Below are 20,846 nucleotides of genomic sequence, written 5' to 3'. Positions count from 1 at the left end.
CTGTTTCAATTGCATTTTGTATATATTCCTCAGCAGTGCAGAGGAGCCGAGATAAACTGAACTGCAGTGACCCATGCATCAAAAAACGTATCATCCCACACTAGAGTGTACTGTGGAGCATGTAGTGCAGCTGGGAAAACACACACACACACAGTGTCCAGATTACCCAATGAACACACACCTCAGTTGGTCTGAGTGCTGTAGCGTTCCTTGGTACAGGATTACATGTTATTGCAAAACAAACTTGAGTTCAGTGTCCACTGGCAGAGGACGGATGCAGTGCAGTGGACCTGCAACAACAGCTATGTGTTTTTCCACTCCCTTTCCTATCACACCATGCCATAGTAGCACAGGTTAATGATTGATGCTTAACACAGGACAATCGATAGACACACAGACCTGCTTGCCGTGTGATTGGAAAAATCCCATTTTCCAAGCTGTGTTATGCAGTCACTGGATAAGAAGCCATATTGAATTTCAAAACCTGATGTGTCCTTAATGGATTCATTTCAGAAGAGGATCCTCTGCATCTTTTCAGCAGGTCGACAGTGATGTCCTCCCAGAGATGTGTAAATAACCAATCCAAACTGAGCATTTTGATTCCCTTTATCCAATAGTTTGTATGCAGGGGTGAGCAGATCGCAGTGACAGCTCAGGCCAAGATTGGCCAGACAGGCTCCCCATTTTGCCGATAGCACTGAACACTGTGTGCTTTTGCTGCTCTAATGCTGCATCGACCCAGACACACAGAGCCAATGCAGGGAGGCCAAAGAAGCATGCAGCCAGTAAGAGCAGGGGCGGCCTTATTCACTGGCTGCCACATTTAAAAGACAGGCCTGAAACCCAAGCTGTTAACCTTAAAACGGGCCCATTATTACACATTGATGCAGCACTCGGCAGAGTTTAGCTGAAGGCCAACACGCTGAGCAATCTGTGTGAGTTGGAGGTTCCGCTGTGATCAGCTGGTAATGCTAATGGAGGTTGCTGCAGTTCAGCGTTTGTGGAACACAGTCAGAGAGAAGAAGCCAATCAATGCCATATGTATCTGGCTGGTGTGACACTGTGTGATAAGAGGCTTGACACTGCAGCTGTTTGGGTGAAGTTATATTTGGTTAAAGTCAGAGAATGGAAATGTGTCTCTGTTGAAGGAAAGTGTGAGAGGAGAGATCAGAGAAATGTTTTTTTATTGTTGAAAATAAAGTCACATGACTTATGGAGGGTTAGTGCGCTGATCTGCAGTCATCATGTCGTTGTGTCCCTGAGCAAGACACTTCACCACAAATTGCTCCTGTGGGTATTGCCCACAGTATTGAGTGTATGTAAGTCGCGTTGGGTTAACGCGACTAACAAGGGACATGTAATGTCTTCTAGATGAGAACAGCATCATGTGCTTATATATGCATAAGCAGCAGATTTGCACATTCATTGACACGACACTCAGGAAGATTATAAACACATGACCAACAACGTGAAGAGACAAAAGCATGGTTTATGAAATATGTTCAGACATCAGAGCACTGATAATGATGACACAGGACATCCTTGAGCTTATTTGAAACCCAAATATTATGAGGTTTAAGACCTTGTAGACAGTGAGATGTCAGATCTTGTAAACAGCATTTAAAACCACAGCTCTCCTATCAATCAATCTCTCTTGCCCTCTCTCTCCATACAGTGGACAGTGTGTTTTCCGTGTAGTTATCAGGGTTTTATGGTTTCTTTTAGACATTGAACACTGGTCTTCTCTAGAATGTGTTCCATCACAACAATGGAAGAATTCACAGATGACTTTTAACTTTGACCTCTTTTTTATCTTTATGGTTTAGTTGCCATAAAAAGAAAAAAGTTTCCAGTCCTTAGTGTCATTGAACTTTTAGGATGAGACTCATGTGTGATTGTAAAAAAATGTTCTTGTTGTAATCTACTGCTCGGAATTTTAGGTTGTTTACAGCATTGATTTGAATAAAATTGATTGAATAATAAGTCGATCTACAGAAACCTAATATCAAATATCCCTAGGGTCATTTTCATGCAAAATAAGAAGAGAATCTTGACGGTCTCTCAGTTAGTATAAGAAATATGAAGAGTTCCTGCTTTTCACTATTTTATATTAATTTAAACAAAATAACTTTGTATTTTGGATTGACAAAACAACACATCTAAAGACATCACCTTAAACTTTGCGCAACTGTAGACTTTTTTCATTTTAATGGCAAGACATTTGATCAATTTTTCTAATAAGTATTAATCGATAATGAAAAGAATAGTTGGTTGCAGTTTTTACCATCTATTGCTTGAAACAATGGAAGATGCTCTTTATTTTTGCTTACAACTGTCCTAGAGGTGACAGTATGGACAATGTACAGGGTTTGCAAAAAAGCATTATAGTAGATCACATTTAACAAATAGTAAACTAGAAGCACAACACATTTTAAGATTATACCGACTGTCTAAATGTGTGCAGGCAAACTTCTCCGGACTAATTAGGGCTGCATCTAAACTTACACCAGATAAATTATGGGCTATGTCAGCCACCCCATGTTATCTGAACCTGTTGCGTAGTTTCAAACACACAAACACATTAGGGTGAAAGGTTTCAGTATTATTCTTGTTAAGAAACCTGCAGATTCCAGAGCTTCTGATCCTCTTACATCAACACCAAATACCCTGTTTTATGTCTGACCTCATACAAACAAATTCAATCACATCAAACAACAGAGCACACAATTCACACATTATCCCAGCCAGATCACTTCAGCATTGCTCTGCAGAACATCCCACCAATACAATTACCTTTTTTCTTTTATGCTGTAATGCAGGAATGCTTGCAAAACAGCTCACAGATTCAAGATCTGCAGGCCATGCTGATAATCGGATTTTTCTTTCAGTGCAAAGACTTACTCCTGACCTCTTTTTTTCAAACAAAACAACCACAAAGCACAATCCAATGATATAATGATTTGAAATATAATGCATGGAGGAAGACTTGTTGTCACACGAACATCAAATAACTAATGTTTTTGCATGAATATGTTCATTTAATAAGCCTATTAACACTGTAGCGGCTGGCCTCAACTCAGATCTGAAAATAAGTGATTCAACTGAAAATCACCCTAGTGTTGCAGGGATGATGCAATTGGCATTGCACTGGTTCCATCTGCAAAAACTCAATGTGATTTTTTCACTGGGTTTGTGATTATAACAGAAAATATTGGAAACAAAAGTATATATACATTAACTCTTTGTTCAGTAAGATAAAACATCAGCTTTATGACAACATTATAAGTCGTTGGAAGTAAAATATAACACTATGAACAAACTACACCAAAGCTACAAAACTTCAACGTGTTCGCTGTAAAGACTTTTCCTGATCCAAACTCTCGTTATTCTGAGATGTAAAAGCTTCCAATTTCAGTTGTAGAAGAAAATGTTTAAATACCTTGAGCTTGTTTTAACCACATACATTACTTCAAGAAGAGGAATTAAAAAAGCTATTCAAACGCAATTGACTTTTCCTGCAGCACTCTATAGAGGGGAGTAAGACCAATCACAAGTCATTATATCTTATAACTTATATTGACTATATCATCGTGCATTATATAATCCTGTCATGTTCCATTCAAACATAAACCCTTGGAGTTAGTCAGTAGAAAGATATCCCATCTGCTCTGCACAGAGGACGTAGTTGTCATTTTTTAACAGACTAAACTTGCATAATCTAATGTCATGTTTTTCAGATGGGAGTAAGTTTACCCATAGGGGTATTTTGGAGTACTGTAGGGCTATACTCAAATGTTTATAAAACAAACGTTGGTAATGTGTGATTCCAAAACATAATAAAACATCAGAGGATGTAAAAAGAACATTTGTTTGATGATAAAACATTTCTGTGTAGCAGCATTACAGCTGAAAATTGAGAAAGCCCATATTTCCCATTATGTTTTCAGTGTAACTTGACAAAAAGACGCAGTTCAACGCAACTACAGCGATGTCTTAGTGTTATTGCATGATGAAAAAAATTGGTTTGCTAAATTAAGTGATGGATGCAAAACATTTCAAATGGTTGTTAGGTTGTAAACTGGACGCTGATGGCAGCCTTTTAATGGCTGTTTTTTTTATAATGACAATGTTTTAAGCTGGTCAGGGAATACTTGCCTGACAAAATATTGCAAAGGCGGTATAATATTTCAAAATGTTTGAAAAAACTGATATATACTGTACATCGAGCCACGAAAGGATGTCATTGTGTAAACATTGGTCCCTGCACTGTAGCACAATCACACCAACACTTTCTCTGAGAAGGCCTCTTTCACAACGTTGTGAAATACCTGAGTTGAGTGGTATCTCACAAGAACAGGGTGTGTGATAACAGAGCTTTTGTGAGGGTCAAATGGCCAATGAAGGTAACGTGGGCGCAAGAATTCTTCACTTGATCTGTTCTGCACCTTGACTTCAGGTCCAGTGAGACAAACTGTTGTTCAACAGAAGAAAACAGCAGAAGCAACAGAGAACGGAATTATCCCTCTGACTGCTAGTGGTACAGAGAGCCACCATACTGCTTTGGTGAGTTGTGTTATGTAATGACTGTTCTCATTTAGGGTAATCAGCGAGTCATTAATTAATGGTGTTCATCAAATGAGTACAGCATTGCCCGTACACGCTTGGTTATAGTAGATTCACATGGCACCAAACCCACACACATACACTGCGTCCATCCCAGGTGATTAATTAACCTGTTATGTAAAATAAATAATAGCATTGTCAAAGGAAGAATATAACCCACAGCTTTGCCCTCATTTCCTCAAACACGTATGACCATTTAGATATTTTGATAGCACACAGATGGTCCAGACCCTGCAGCAATCTGGTTTGAATATAAAACAAGTACACACGCACATTTTCTCCTACAGTCCAAACACGCCAGTCTGTCAAAATATGCACAACCTGCCATATGACGAGCAGAACAAGATGGAAGGATGGAGTCTAGCCAGCAGGACAGTCTTGCAGGCAGAGAGTGGCAGACACCATGTGATGTTGTGAGAATAACATTCTGATTTTTGAGGCAGGAGAAAAACAGGCATTTGATGATTCACAACTTCATATCCCCCCGACTGATTCTCACTGTTACAAGCAAGCAATAAAACATTAACACTCCCCTTCAGAGGGAAAACAGTATGACTGTCAAGAGCTTGTGAATATGTTTGACAAACTGCGTGCGTGTGCTCTTATGTGACAAAAATCTGCAAGAGCGTGTTTTTTTCATTTCATTCAAATTTGTTTTGGAAGCGGAACACTCACTGCGCATTACGAATGGGTAATCTTTTGATTGGAGCTGACAGATAAAAAATCATGAATTGCAAAAAATGGATCTGCTAAGCTTTCTGACAGAAAAAGGGATATGTTTCAGAGCAGGCGAGGATAGTGAAGCTCTGTTCCGTTAGGACTGGACTAAAAGCCCAGGAGAAATTTAGGAGCAGGTCGGAAAGTAAGTATGAAAGTAGAAGAAAGCAGCAGTGAAAGAGTTTGAGGTGGCAGTGGGCCCTAATGGTGACACACTGACAGGCCAGACCATAAACAGCAGTCTCCTCCCTTCTCCGGCCTGGCCTATATTAACTCTCCATGGAGCTCCACCTCACAACCAGAGGCACATGGAGTAGGATAACACATTGCCAAAGCTCTGAAAACACACTTACCCACACATACACAGGGAGATACTGGACTGCACTCTTCACCAGTGTTGGCTATACAGTGAAAACTCTCCTGGGTGGACTTTTAACTTCTTTACCATGTTGCTCCAGTCATTCCAGGAGAATGTCAGACTTGGTAAGTGGCAGAAAAAGATTGATTTTGGCAAAGGAACAATTTGACATGAATATGATGTGTTGGTGACGTTCTGGGATCATATGTTTGTATTGCGTGGATGGGAGAACAGATGATGAGTTTCATTTTAGTTGTAAGCTAAAGGAAAGTAATGCAGACTGGGACAGTTTGAAAGTGTGTGTCAAAGAGCAAGAGATATACCACAAGCACAGGAACATGGATAACAGCTTCTTCCGTCAAACTATACTAACAAACAAGACGCCTGGATAGAAACAACAGAGCTCCTGTTTTGTCATTATTCTTGTATCTGTATGGGTTGTTTCTTCATGGTTGAAATGCAATTCTTGTGTGATGCTTTAATAATAAAAGCATTTGAAGTATTTCAAAGTTTTTTTGGACAAGAGATTATCAGCGACTGTGAGTAGCTGTCTAAATGCTGTGTAAATGCTACTGTATATATACTGTCATCCAAAATACTCAAAGTCGTATTAGATTTACTAATCCAGCTATCCATCTATCTGTCTATCTATCTATCTGTCTGTCTGTCTGTCTGTCTGTCCGTCCGTCCGTCCGTCCGTCCGTCCGTCCGTCCGTCTGTCTGTCTATCTATCTATCTATCTATCTATCTATCTATCTATCTATCTATCTATCTATCTATCTATCTATCTATCTATCTATCTATCTATCTATCTATCTATCTATCTATCTATCTATCTATCTATCTATCTATCTATCTATCTATACCTAATCAAGAAATATTGTTAATAAGAAGACAACACATTTGACACTGCCTCCCTTTGTTTTCTGACTTGTGGAAGATGAAAGTGTCTTGACCTGCACTAACTTGACCTGTGACCTTCCAGTATGGGAGGGGAGTCAAAACGTTGTTAAATATAGTACCATTTCAGCATGATCCAGTGTTAATTTACAATGAATGATGGAAAACATAAACTCTTCTAAAAGCAGGTTCGTTCACGATTTCCTTTCTTTTGAAAAAAATAAGCTTTCATTAGACTTACAACTAAGAATATTACAAAATAAATGTAAGGCTCTAAATGGCAATCATTACGCTGCACTTGTCTCCACTCTCTTAATGTTCTCTTTTTGTTTTACTAATTTATTCCTAGGCTTTATTTATTAAATACCTAAAAAAAAAAACACATTACTTCAACCTTTTTTCTGATATAATGAAAAGATCGAATCTGTTCAATGGTACAACCTGTTAGGTATCTGTATTACACTTCTATATTATTATTAAGAATAATTAAAAGATAACACTGACGAATTTATGGTATCCTAGAAATATAAAAGTAGCCAAACATGTAATGTCTATTATTATTACATAACTTTATTTATTTGAGATTGATTAACTACGCCCTCTCCATCAGCTACAAAAAGATCATGAAAGGCATATCTTTTTTCTCTATTTGCCCATTAATAACCGGGACAATAATCGCTCTCTTGAGTCTGTCGCATCCTGCTCGGTCCGCATGAAGCTCCTGTTCTCCATCGCAGAGCCCATCCCGACCTGAGAGGAATCTGCATTCTCGGGCACATGGGTCCTCACATGGTCTGCCTGCGGATGCTGATGCTGCGGCTGTGATGCTGCTGCCTGCATGCCAGCACTCCCATCATCCATTCACATCATCCACAACGGGAGAGAACCCACCGCAGTCTCAATGGGGGACATGAACATGAATTAATACCTTCATTGAGCTCTTGACTTTGTTTTGCTCGGGATGCATAAGCCTCGTGGAGATCGGATGTGAGGGCGGACCGATGAAACAGAAACACCCTGCGCAGCTCTGTGCCAGATGGACTTTCTAAATCCGCAAACTGCAGTGAGTGGAAATGTCAATTTTCTCACTGACAAGATTAATGCAATAACCTACTGCATGACATAATCTGAAAACAACCTTAATACCAACCAAAGACAAAAACAAATCGTGGATCAATCCGGAAACAACAGCCTATGCGCAAAGAATAAACAAACAATTTATGTAAAAACACATGGATGAAACGGACCAGACTAAAGCCTGTGAAGAGACTGTTTTTCTGTCTGGATAATTGCAGGCAGGTCAGGTATTTCTGTTGCGTTTATTTACATTTGAGAGAATACGAAATAATAAAAACATCGGCCTACTGAGAACACTGATTGATGGAAAATAGGCAACTATTAAGTTTCTGGTTGCAGTTTTTGGTGAAGGTTTATCAACTAGGATTGTTTTTTTCATCATCTCTCCTTGGATAGACTATGGGCTGCTATGGGATACAGATTACTTCATTTTATCCCCACCTCTCATCTTAGATTATTCCATTCAGATGTTCACTGATAAAATAATTATCAATTTGTCTTTCTTCACACTTTTTTTCAGGGATTATGCCTTTTGTTAATGTATCTAGCTGACTATGATAACTATTTTTCATGAGCGTTTGAACTTAGCTTTGATTGTGGCATTCTTGTTTACCTGAAGGAATATTGGCATGTGAACTCTGCAGTTATAATTTAATCCATAAACTGTGACTACATATTGAGTTGGATTATGAATCCACCGCTGTCACGTGAGCTGTAATTTTAAACACTCTTAAAGCAAAACAAACACTGCTCTTGGATCCAAGTTAAAGTTGTGATGCTGAAACGACCGACTTTGCAGTGCTATGTTTTTGACAAAGACTACCACATTTTATATACCTGTATTAGGCTACGGTATGTACGACTGCAATACACCTCTAGGCTACTGATAAAGGTATCTGCCTCTTTGGAATTGTTTTACTTATTTCATTTTATTTCACGTGAAACATCAACATTATCACGACTCGGATCAAAAACCCGTTTGTGTATCTCTACTACAATGTGATTACATTATTAGGAAGTGACGAGTGATGTGTTCATGGGATTGAAAAAAAGGTTCAAAGTAGCCTGTACCTGTAAACTAAAGAGATGACTGTAAACAACATGTGTGTTTGGTTACTGCCGAGCTAGGTTTTCGCTAATATACCTAAAAGTGGCTTCGGGGTATTACTTATTTTAGAATTATATAATAAAACAATAATTACCATAATACAAAAAAGTTGTGATTAGTTCAATTATATGAAGCCTTGATGGCCAAACAGACATATTGGGCCACAGCCAGGCTGCTCGTAGTGGGAATATTTCCTAGGGTCCGTGAAGGCAGCCTCGTGACGTCACCCTGCCTTTCATAGCTGTGCCCAGCCTCAATGGCGATTGCAACAGATCCGCAGAGCTCGAGAGCCCAGTCTACCCTCGCCTGGGTTTCATTAAACACAAACTAATGCGACGAATACGGACTGTGAGTAATATCTTATCCTTCGACTATTGTCTGTACTACTCACATTAAATGTCATTTTATTGTATGTTTGTGTATGGTTTTTTTTAACGGTTTAACCCTGCTTTGTGCTGCTAAGCTGTTACCACGTAGTCAGGATCCTCCGCCAACAGCGGCTCCTTTGTTCGCGCTATCCAGGGCTCTCTCTTTAACGTTATCTGTGTTATTTATGAAACAGGCATTGTGTTGAGATCTTTGTTTTCCTTTTGATTTGGTTCACATATGTGTTACCGACTGGATGTGCTATGTGATATATAAAACCAAGTAGACTGGGGTCTGTCAGGAGCTTGTCAGCTCACGGTTATGCTTGGCTTTTTCCGCCAGTCGCATACCCGGTGAAGACTACACATAGGCGGCGTAATTATTGGCATAAAAGCGGTGTTTTTTGTCTTCACTGTGTGCTATGTAAGCATCCCGGTAGGGGTTAACCAAAGTTGAACCTCTGTGAGTTATCTCACAGGTTTTATCGATACCCTGAAACCGGACTAGCGAGCGTCTACCCTGGCGAGGGAGGGAGGGTTAGTTTCCATTAATGACACCACGTACAGTCTGTGGTTAAAACTAAAGCAGGTGAAAAAGACTGTTTGGTTTGTATAATGCGTTTTCCTTCTCCTTAGCGTTTGACACTTTGTAAAATATTACTTGTATTGCTTTTAAATGGTCTATCTACTTTACAGTATGGCTATTATTTTTTTTCTTCTTGTATGTTACTTTTATGATGTGTAAACTGAGCTATGTTTTTTTATTATTGTATTTCTCTGTACATTGGTCTGGTGGTTGTTACAGGTGCTTTACATAAAAAAGAAGCTCTATTGTATCGGGAAAACCCTAACAAATTAAGTCAGGGTACGGTTTGACTATCTTTACGCAAGGCTGGGTTTGTTTTTTGGGAAATTTTGTGAAAAGTTGAATTGCTGTTTCATAATACAGATGGTACCATTCAAAATGCTGTGATACTGTTGGCAAAGCGAAATATTGCAACTTTTAAAAAGACATATTAGAAGTTCTGATGTAGTTTAAAGAACACACCGCTAAATGGAGTTAATCTGAGTTTAAGTTTGTTACATTTCTTATCAGAATACACAATTTCGTTTAGTTTGCAGTTATCACAGTCTATGTAACATCAAATTGCAAAACCAAATGAAAAGTTGCCAACAATGTTTTAATATTAACTATTAATAAAAAATCGATCCAGTATCACTAAGCCCCATTTCAAGTGTTGCTGTATTTTGGTTCAAACCCTACATGTGGTTGCTAGGTTATTCTGTAGGGAAATGGTGTTGTGAAATTCTAGACCTAAAACTTCTTGATCCTTTTCTTACATTTCTTTCCTTTTCTCTCTTGTTTTTAAGGTTATACCCAAGTAAAATGGAGGACAGTTTCGATTGCGACTGTGGCGAGCTTGAGCCACCTGATCATTGAGGGTGAAAATTTACTTTGAAGACTTATAGGCCAGACTCATTTCAGTTTTATAGATCAGGTGACTTGACGGGAAATGTACAGTTAGAAAAATAAACAATTAAGAAGAAAGAAAAACAAATCATATGAAGCTGCTCAGGACCAGTCATACACTGAATGTATCTGCACTGTAAGGATGCAACTACGTGCTTTTTATAATTTAATATAGTCTCAGTGTTTTTTAATTGGCCTGAAAGTCCATTCCATTGCATACTATAAACCCAAGTTTACTAAAAAAACGTTCCCCTAAAGATATCCACACATCCAGATATACAGGAGCATTTCACCTTTTATATTAACTCTCCTTATCCAATATGGATCAAACCTCTCAACACACATTAGTGCCCCAAATCTGCCAGTGACAGCTAGACGGGGGACTCAGTAGTCGTCTATATAGGGGTCAGTTAGCTCAGCCGCTAAAGCAGTGGGGTAATACTCAGATAAATTCCTTAGCAGAGTTAGCAGTAGCCTGGAGTAAAAGCTGAAAACGGTCGCCATGGCAGAGAAGTTTGAGTCCCTGATGAACATCCACGGTTTCGACCTGGGTTCTCGCTACATGGACTTAAAGCCCCTGGGCTATGGGGGGAACGGCTTGGTGTTCTCAGCAGTTGATACAGACTGTGACAAGCGTGTTGCCGTGAAGAAAATTATCTTGACGGACCCCCAGAGTGTGAAGCATGCCCTGCGGGAAATCAAGATCATCAGGCGCCTGGACCACGACAACATTGTGAAGGTGAGGAGCAGGTGGACTGCTTAATGTAGCAAAGACTATTTATCTTATCATCTGGGGTTGGGTAAAACAAAACCTCCATTCTGGGTTTGCACACTGATCTGTCTTCTTATGTCTCCAGGTGTTTGAAACGTTGGGCCCCAATGGCCGCAGGCTAACGGAGGACGTGGTGTCCCTGACAGAGGTCAACTCTGTCTACATCGTGCAGGAGTACATGGAGACGGACCTGTGTCAGCTGCTGGAGAGGGGCCTTCTGTCCGAGGGCCATGCAAGGCTCTTTATGTACCAGCTCCTCAGGGGCCTAAAGTACATCCACTCTGCCAACGTGCTGCACCGCGACCTCAAGCCTGCCAACCTGTTTGTGAATACAGAGGACCTGGTGCTGAAGATCGGGGACTTTGGGCTGGCGCGTATCATGGACCCACACTACTCTCACAAGGTAGGCCCGGTCTCCTATTGGGTGGGAAGTGGTAAATGTTGTTTGTGCAGTGTGTTGAAATGCTGCATACACAGGAGCTATAAGAAGAAGAGCTGACCTGGCCCTGTTTGTCCAAAGATGAACACTTTGTTGCTCTGACGCGTGATGTGTATGTCATTGCTAAGTAATGGGGAGGCCTCCTGGGTGACGCAGTTTCACAGCAGGAAGTAAACGAGACGGGATGTGGTTCCTTGAGGTAACGCCTCTGTTTCCCTTGTCAGGAGAGCAAGGCTGTGGAAAACATTTGTATAGCTAGCCGTGAGAATGGGCTATATTCTAAAGTCTAAAATACAAATGTGTGGGTTCATGATAAAGCGGTCTATGAAGATGATGTTCCCTTAAGGCCGCAGCCGATCAATAAAGGACATGCTGTAATAAAATAAAGGTATTTATTAACAGCCAAGTCAATCTGCATGAGGTCATTAATTTATTTTCAAAACTAAGCAGAACTGGATCTTAGAGAAGGTGGTTTTCTTTGGGTCTTTTTCCTTGTCTTTTATCAGGTGCCAGCAATTCTGTTAACCAGGGCATACAAATCCAGATGTTAACACATCAAATGTTGAATGTAAACAAACTTTAATGCCGACTATAACCCTGGTATTTGGTTTTGTGAGGCAGTGTAATGGTCCCAATAAAGTAGGATGCTTTTGTCCTTAATATGAGAACCGTTTGGGACACCCTGTCTGATTGCAGCCAGGTGGAGCGTCTGTATTGCCCTTGTGTTTCTGTCACCTTCTTAAAGGGATGAGGAAATTCCAATGAAAGGCCATATGGTGGTGTGATGTGAGGAAATCTAGCATGGGGAGTCTCTCTCTCTCTCTCTCTCTCTCTCTCTTTCTCAGAAGTGCTAATATATTTTAAATGGAAGATATGGACAGTATGACAAATGGCCACGTCCTTTAAAAATTGAAAAAATAGAAGTGTTTTCTTGTAATAGGCAAGGGGAAAAAAACATCTCTCTCTCTCTCTCTCTCTCTCTCTCTCTCTGTGTGTGGGGGCGCTGTAGCTGTTGGACCTCTTTAGGGCGCAGAGGCAGTCGGATGCTCACTCGTGTCTCTCATTAGTCTGAAGTTGGCCCACGTGATGTGATCCCTCCGGTTGGCACAGCCTCATTCGTATCCCTTACCCAGCCTGGATCCACAGCATGCTTCTCTCTGAGACAGACTCACACTTGTTTACCAGAACTGCTCATTGCCAGCACACTACTCGTATATGAAGTATAATTCTACTTTCAGCTCTGCTCTCTGTAGTCCCCCCCGAGTCATATCTTAGGCGAGACAATAGCTCTCTGCAATCGGAAGAGGAAGTCGGGGGCTCATAGTTTCTGGGAAGCAATGAGAGTTTCTCACAGAGTTCATTCACTGTATCCTCCCAACTGTTATACACTCCTCCCTTACAGCAGCTTTAGCCATGTGGGCTTTTCCCCTCTACACAAGCAGTTTGTTCCTGGTGGGAAATATGCAGGCCTGTGGGTATTAAAAAGCTGCCTGACTGGGTTCATCTCTTGTGCGTTTGACTTCTGCTGCCGTCAAGGATTCAAACGCTGTAGTCCTGTAGCAATACTGACTAAATGCTTTTGACCCTGCTCTTTTCACAGCGGTGTGGCTGTGTTTTGTCTCTGCTCTGATAACGGTAGTGGTGTGGGGGTGGGGAGTGAGAACACTGATATCTCAACCTGACACTTTTTCACGGCACCTAGTCGTCTAATTAAGTGTCCGTCTGGTGTCTCGGAGCAAATGAGGTTTGTTTGAAAATGAACCCATCACCCCCCACATGGCACTGTGGTGCCCGGTGAAATGGGACGGCGTTAAAAAAACAGCTGGTCTCAGTGGCATCTGGACATTATTGCAGAACCACTGAGAGAAAATGTGCTTTCACAACCACCCTGCACTTTTAGTAGGCCGGCTGAGGCAGAGCAGCTGGGCGGCTGAGGGCATGATATTTGAATAACGTTGTGCCTAAATAAAGAAGCGCTCCTTGCCAGTGGATCCTCAGTGTCTGGCGTAGCTTCAATAATGTGCTATTGAATTATGTGTCAGCGGTGTAGGCACAAGGCATTTGATCCACCTCTTCCTCCTGCTTTACTTTATTTTCAATATTGCTTTGGTCAATACAAAGCATAATTCCTTTTAATTCAATTTAGTTTACTTTGATAACCCCGGACGGCTACGTTTGGGGTCAACACTTGTCAAGCTTGCCAACCCTACCTGGGCTTTCTTTCCACCGTGTTCAGAAAGCAGGCCTTTTCTGCCTGTGTGAACTGTAAGGCCGACCCTCGTGGTGGCCCAGAATCAAGAATGGCAAGAATTCACATGCACTCATCCAACTCCTCCGACCCCAAGTCCCCTCCTTTTCCCAGCGCGCTCTTTGTCTTGTGGTGGGAGCTTTGCTCAGCGCCGTTTTTGAAGCTTATAGAAAGCTTGTGTTCATTTCTAGTTGTAGTCAGCAACAAGAGAACGAGGGTTAAATATTATAACACCTACTCTTAGGCTTTGGTTGCTGTTTTGTTTTTTTAACAACAAAGGCTTTAAACTACACAATAGTGCTACACATTTAATGTTGGCCTAAATTCACTTGTTTCCTTGAGAGGACAATCACTTGTTGCATCATCTGAATGTCAAATCCGCTTTGGAAGTTAACAAACCAGTTATTTGATCATGACTTTTGCTGTATGAAACAAAGACTACAAGCACAAGAAACACTTGTGTGGGACAAATAACCCATCAATGAAGAACATTATCTGCTTGTATTTTACTCGGTCAGGAATTGTGTCATTGTAAACATGGAAAGACGCTATGAATACAGGACGGTGGGAATGCCTCTGGCTCATCATAAAACCTATTAATTTGTGACGGTAAAGAGATAATAACAGGGTCATTAGGGTTAGGAGATGGGAGGACTCCCACATGTCCTTTTCTTCCACACAAGCATCCATTGCAACGCACACAACTATAAAAATTCAAGAACACTCTAGAGACACACACACACACACACACACTTGACCTAATTATTCATCTAGCAACAGGCCTGTCTGGATCTAACAAAAACAATTCCAGGGAGTCGACTGCCATGAGTTTGAGAGAAGGGGGTTCCACTCGGTTTCCCAAGCTTCAGAACATCCTGCAGTTTGAAACCAGTCGGTTTTAGTTTTATAATGGAACCTAAATTAGCAGGACTAATGCTGAACAGCCAAAGCCCTGATTAGACATGTGGACCTTATTAATGGATAACCAGGGATGTATTTCCATGTGTTGTGAGACTGCAGTAAAACTCCTCTTAACCTGCTATTAATAGTGTTTTGAAATGATTCAAGCGTGTGTGTGGGTGGGCTAAGGGGAGTCTAAAATACATTTGGTGCCAGCAAGAAAATCTATCTTCTATGCTTCAGGCGCTAGCTTCAGCCTGCGAATGGAGACTAGCTTGGGGATGATCTCACTGTCTCTTCAGCAAGCACCTGGACTGAGATCTGGTGAGGCTTACTAAAGGTCGCTCTGACTAACTGCAGCCAGACTCAGGGGGAGCCTTTTATGAGTCACTAAATGTCAGCCCGGTTTGATCTAGATCAGGTGGTTAAGTTATTCACCACCTGCTGTCAGAGGCACTGAGTGAAGTCTCCGTCTTTGTGGTGATTGGCTCACTCAGACATAAGTAAAAGTTAGAGGCAAGCAGGAGTGTTTAGCTAATGCACTGAAATGCATTTGGCTGGCAAACTCTAATCTGCTTCTTTTGGTTCAGAGTCCATCATTCTCAGAATTGTCCTTACGCAATGACCCGGTGCTCTTTCAAGCTGACCTAATCTAAATGTGTGGCAATGTTCTGCTAAGCTGGCTGCATGTATTTCTCTGTTGTAACCGCATCCACGACAGATCAGTATGATCAGATTCAGTGGCTGAATGGGAGCTATACAGTGTCAGGAGTTTCAGTCGGTAGTTGTGATCTGCTATGTAATTCCCCTTTTCACTGGTTTCATTGTGACAGACTCTGCTGAATTCAGACGATCCGATTACCAGTTCTCTGCAGGAAGGAGTCACATCGACAGGATTTAAAGGCCCATCAGAATAAGAGTGTCGGTCGCACTGATATTCCAGCATGGGGTGACCTGCAGGATCTGAGGCTAACTTTGGGCAGAAACAGGAGCCTGGCTCAGCAGTGAGCCGACCATTTTAGTCTCACCACAAACTATCACTGCATGTGGGGTGAGAGAGGGCAGCAATGGTGTTGTTTTACGCCCTCCCATCCCCCCAGTGTCCCAGTGCGTGTGCACACACAGGTCCATTTCCTTTGTGTTCAGTGTCCTGTTCCCCTGAGCAGCCCTGCTCGGTGTGGGAGTGCAGACTGGTGTCACTGGGGAGGGGAGAGTGTGGCAGCGAGGGATTATCCCGCTCTCTCAGACTGCTGACAGGGCCTGCACGTGTCTGATCTCCCCCCTTTCTCTCGGGGGTCTTTGTCTCCATGCTGCTCCACGTTGCGTACGTGACCTGCAGAGAGCAGGACCATCAAGGAGCAGCATGCATTCTGGGATTCGTGTTAGCAGCCCTGCTGCAAATGTAGAGGCACATGAAGTCATGCTAATCCCATTTATCCATTACTGAGGGAGTCTTTGACTGGGAATGAGCCGAACACGAGGGCACAGCAGATCAGGCACTACCGTAGATTTAGAAAAGCAGATGGTTGAGACACAATTCCAGAAATGTAATTTATACCAGTAAGATAAAGTCTCAATACCAGGGTAACATAACTAAAAAGTAAATCCTGGGTATTTTTTTCTTGTTACTCTTTTCTATGTTAAAGCATCTCTTTAAAACAACTGTATTCATTCAAGTTTCTCACCAAAAAACGAAATCTTCCAAGTTTACATTTAAAGACATGATGCTAACCTCCCCTACCTCACCCGATACGTATTTGTCCTGTGGAGCTTGAACACATAATAACTCTTCATGGATCGTCTCCAAGTATCTGTGCTGATGACCTCCCCACTCATCCCAGTAAGGGTCTCACTAAATGTCCCTTCTCCACCACAGGGCCATCTCTCTGAAGGTCTGGTCACCAAGTGGTACAGGTCTCCCCGCCTGCTGCTCTCTCCTAACAACTACACCAAAGCCATCGACATGTGGGCCGCAGGCTGCATCTTTGCTGAGATGCTCACGGGGAAAACCCTCTTTGCAGGTAAATGTTGACTCTGCATCTTCTGTCTGTCTCACAGGAACACCTCATGCGGAAACATGGTGGCCAACATCCTGTTAGCCAATGAGACCAGAATCAGTCTGCATTTACTTATAGTATTACTCCTGTTTTGCAAATCCAGCTGGAGGAGAGAGGTTATTGAGAGAGAGAGGACTGTTTTTGTTGAAAGTGCCTTGAGCTGAACACAAGGCAAATAACATCTCTGTCCTCATGATCTGCTGCTCAGCCCCTCTCAACCCTGAATCAGTCGTGCAGATGTTGAACGTTGTGTAACTCTTCAAAGGAAGATGCTAATGTTGTCTGCCGGGCGTTTCAGGGGCCCATGAGCTGGAGCAGATGCAGCTGATCCTGGAGTCCATCCCCGTACTGCGAGAGGAAGACCGGCAGGAGCTCCACAGCGTGATCCCTGTGTTTATCCGCAGCGACATGTCCAAGCCTCACAACCCCCTGGCCAAGCTGCTGCCTGATGTTAGCCCCCAGGGTGAGTACCACTGACCCTGATTCAGAAGGACTCCTAACAGTCAGGGTCTGTCATGGCTCACCCGTTTCCTTCTCAATGTCCTTTCTCTCTGCAGCCCTGGATTTCCTGGAGAAGATCCTGACCTTTAACCCCATGGATCGTCTCACTGCGGAGGAGGCCCTGGCCCACCCCTATATGGCCGACTACTCCTTCCCCCTAGACGAGCCTGTCTCTCTGCACCCCTTCCACATCGAGGACGAAGTAGATGATATCCTGCTCATGGACCAGAGCCACAGCCACACCTGGGAGAGGTAAGCTCGCTCTCAAACTACTGCTCTCTGTCACCAGAAAACTATTTTAGTTTCAGTGAAGAATAGCCTGCTTTTCTCTCTGCTTAATAAAACGAGTGTTCTGAATTAGTTTAATCTCTCCTTCATATTTCAGGTATCATGAGAGCCAGCTGTCGGAGAATGACTGGCACTTGCACAGCACCCACGACCCAGAGGAAGTTCAGGTTGACCCAAGGGCTCTCTCCGATGTAACGGACGAGGAGGAAGTCCAGGTGTGTTTGAATTGTGACAAACATCTGCATTCCCACGTGCAAACAATTTTTAAAAAAGTACATAACCAAACAGTTTGTAGTCTTTCAAACCGAAGCTTTTATTGTATAGAGATAATATTTCACTTGTCCAAAGCACAGTTTCCAGAAAGTCTAATTGTTGTCTGTTCCAGGTGGATCCTCGTAAATATGCTGATGGAGATCGGGAGAAGTTCCTGGATGAGCCGTCCTACGACTACTCCACTCTGTTCCAGCCGGAGCGATCCTGGCAGGACGAACACCACGAGAACAAATACTGTGACCTGCAGTGTAGCCACACCTGTAACTACAAGGCCGTGTCTCCGTCTTACCTGGACAACCTCATCTGGAGGGACAGTGAAGTCAACCACTACTACGAACCCAAGCTCATCATCGACCTCTCCAACTGGAAGGAGCAGCAGAGCAAGGACAAGGCGGACCGCAAGGCCAAGAGCAAGTGCGAGAAGAACGGGCTGGTGAAGGCCCAGATCGCTCTGCAGGAGGCGGAGAAGACCCAGAGTCCGGCAGAGAAGGACAGCGAGCAGGAGAAACACCAGACGGAGAAGCCTCAGAGCCAGCAGACCCAAGTCTTCGACTTTGACTCCTTCATCGCCAGCACCATCAAGCTGAGCCTGCAGCCAGAGCCGTGTCCGGAGGTGGCCCTGCTCAGCGAGGTGGGCCTCCTGAACGAGCTCAACTCCTCCGTCTCCCAGCTGGAGGCGGCACGCTCAGGCTCCATGTCCAAGTCCATAAGTCAGGAGAAGGAGGAGAAGTGCCTGGTTAACCTCGCCCAGTTAGGTGGAGGAGGGCTGGGAGTCGTCGGCGGAGACGGCCCCTGGCCTGCTTGCCCCTGGGAGAGCTTCGGCTCGGGGGAGAGAGTCGGGGAGAATGGCTGTTTGATAGACGAAGCGTGCTGGGACATTCACAAAGAGGACCAGCTCCAGAAGGAGAGCAATTACACCAGCTACCTGGACCGCCTGTTCAGCCGGAAGGAGGAGGGGGCCGCAGACACTGTGGCCAGCTCGGAGACGGAGCCTTCGGAAGTGAGAGAGCTGGACGAGAGCTTCCTCGGCATGAGCGCGGAGATCGTGCTGAACGTGCAGCTGGACTCTCTGGCCCTGCCCGGCTTTGACAGCCCCGATGACTTGCCTCTGAAATCCATCCAGGCGTCGCTCAGCCCCTGCGCTGTCAAATGCTCCCCCCAGATTGCCCACAAAACGTACAGCAGCATCTTCAAGCATCTGAATTAAATATATATCTCCTCACAGTGCAACATCTAGGCAGATTTGTTTTTATGTTTTTTGTTTGTTTTTTAATAATATGATATATTATTGAACTTGAATCATTTCATACTTTTTTTTTTATCACGGTTACTTTTAATTTTGTTTGTTTTTTTTAAGAGTTGAACGGGGTGACTTATTATATTTAAAGAGTGTGGCTCATCACTCTGAGCCTTGACCAGCAGGCCTTCATGGGTTTGTGTCTGTCCCTCATTGCTATACTGGCATGTCACGCGCACACTAAGTACTGTAAAAGAACGGAGAGCAGGAGAAGGAGCGAGAAGGAGCAAGAAGATGAGTGGACGGTAGGGGAGGAGCTGAAGAGATGAGGTCTGTCGGTTGTTAAGGAAGGGAGATAGGCGCTAACGTTGCTGTGGGCTATAAGCAGCCTTGCCTGGGACGGGATACAAAAAGAAGGGGATGGGATGTCCTATTTTAAATTTTTAATTTGACATTTTCCCCTGAAGAAAGCTTCCTTAATAACCCTTACATACTGTAAATCTGACACATGATGCCAGCAGAAACCATTATCGTAGGCGTTGATGTAACTGTGTTATCTACCTCAAGGTAACAGCCGCGAGAGACACTCGAAGCCGCACTAGTGCTTTACACACACATGACCATCCTGGTCGCGTAGATGAAATCTGTCTCACTTTAGCATTTAACATAGTGAGGTGTTTCAGTAATCATTATTTATTTCTAGCAGATGTGCGATATTTATTTTATCAAAATGTGTTATTTCAATGTGATTATTGAAGATCGAGGAGTTGGACGGACTTCCATTTTCATTTCGGCACTATATGGACGTGGAAGTGTCCCTTTGTTTTATGGTAGGATGCAAATTCATTGTTTGTTCGAAAAGAAGTCGAGGCTTTCCATTTTCCACCAATATTGTCCAAATGGATATCATTCTTTTGTTTTTTAATTTATAGGTGCATTTTGTCTTTAATGGAAAAACTGCTTTATGGTTAAAGAAGCGCCTAAAAGTCTTAATTTTTTATCTAAATGTAATGTTTAAAAAAATGCGTGCATGGAGGCAAGAGAAAGGTACATCCAAGTAAAGTTAATGGTGAGTATAATGTACGTCAGTTTTAATTGTACGTTTTTTGTTCAATTTCTATGTACTTTTTCCAGGCAAGCATGATGAATTAGGTTAAGGTGTAGCATGTAGAACACTTATGGACTTTCTTTTGTAATCATTGGTTCCCCTGTTCTACAAAATATCTCAAAATAAAATTACTGGCAAAGAGTTTAGCTCGTCTCTCCCTTTCTTTTTGGTCAGACGTGACTCTGTGTTGTCTTGTAACTTCAATTTTGAGTGACCACAAAGCTCCAAAAACCTTGTTGCTTAAAGTGCTGACTGCAGTGCTGCCACCGCTAGACTTAATCTTTAATGTCAAAGTAGGCAGACTAAATTACACTGAGCACTGCGGACACCTTGAGCCTGGAATCACCAGCTAAATGTAGCGCTGGCTCACACCGCCATACCTCAGAGCTGTGAGTAAGTGCTCA

General features: G+C 42.7%; 1 protein-coding gene across 3 annotated transcripts; it reads left to right on the top strand.

The window, feature by feature from the left end:
• Positions 1-5,624: 5,624 nt before the first annotated feature.
• mapk6 (mitogen-activated protein kinase 6) lies at positions 5,625-20,584 on the top strand. Of its 3 annotated transcripts, none has more exons than XM_063880583.1 (8): positions 5,625-5,823; positions 10,520-11,358; positions 11,477-11,794; positions 16,855-16,999; positions 17,334-17,498; positions 17,593-17,788; positions 17,922-18,039; positions 18,210-20,584. In XM_063880583.1, exons 2-8 carry the CDS (start codon positions 11,122-11,124, stop codon positions 19,302-19,304), a joined length of 2,274 nt encoding a protein of 757 aa, XP_063736653.1. In that variant the 5' UTR covers positions 5,625-5,823; positions 10,520-11,121; the 3' UTR covers positions 19,305-20,584. The 3 variants fall into 3 exon arrangements, with proteins under 3 accessions (XP_063736653.1, XP_063736654.1, XP_063736652.1); XM_063880584.1 differs by lacking the exon at positions 5,625-5,823 and adding an exon at positions 7,364-7,661; XM_063880582.1 differs by lacking the exon at positions 5,625-5,823 and adding an exon at positions 8,973-9,131.
• Positions 20,585-20,846: the final 262 nt, after the last annotated feature.

This window comes from Eleginops maclovinus, chromosome 4 (genome assembly GCF_036324505.1).
Source record: "Eleginops maclovinus isolate JMC-PN-2008 ecotype Puerto Natales chromosome 4, JC_Emac_rtc_rv5, whole genome shotgun sequence".
In the NCBI taxonomy this organism is placed as follows: Eukaryota; Metazoa; Chordata; class Actinopteri; order Perciformes; family Eleginopidae; genus Eleginops; species Eleginops maclovinus.
This window is presented reverse-complemented; position numbering and strand designations above follow the sequence as displayed.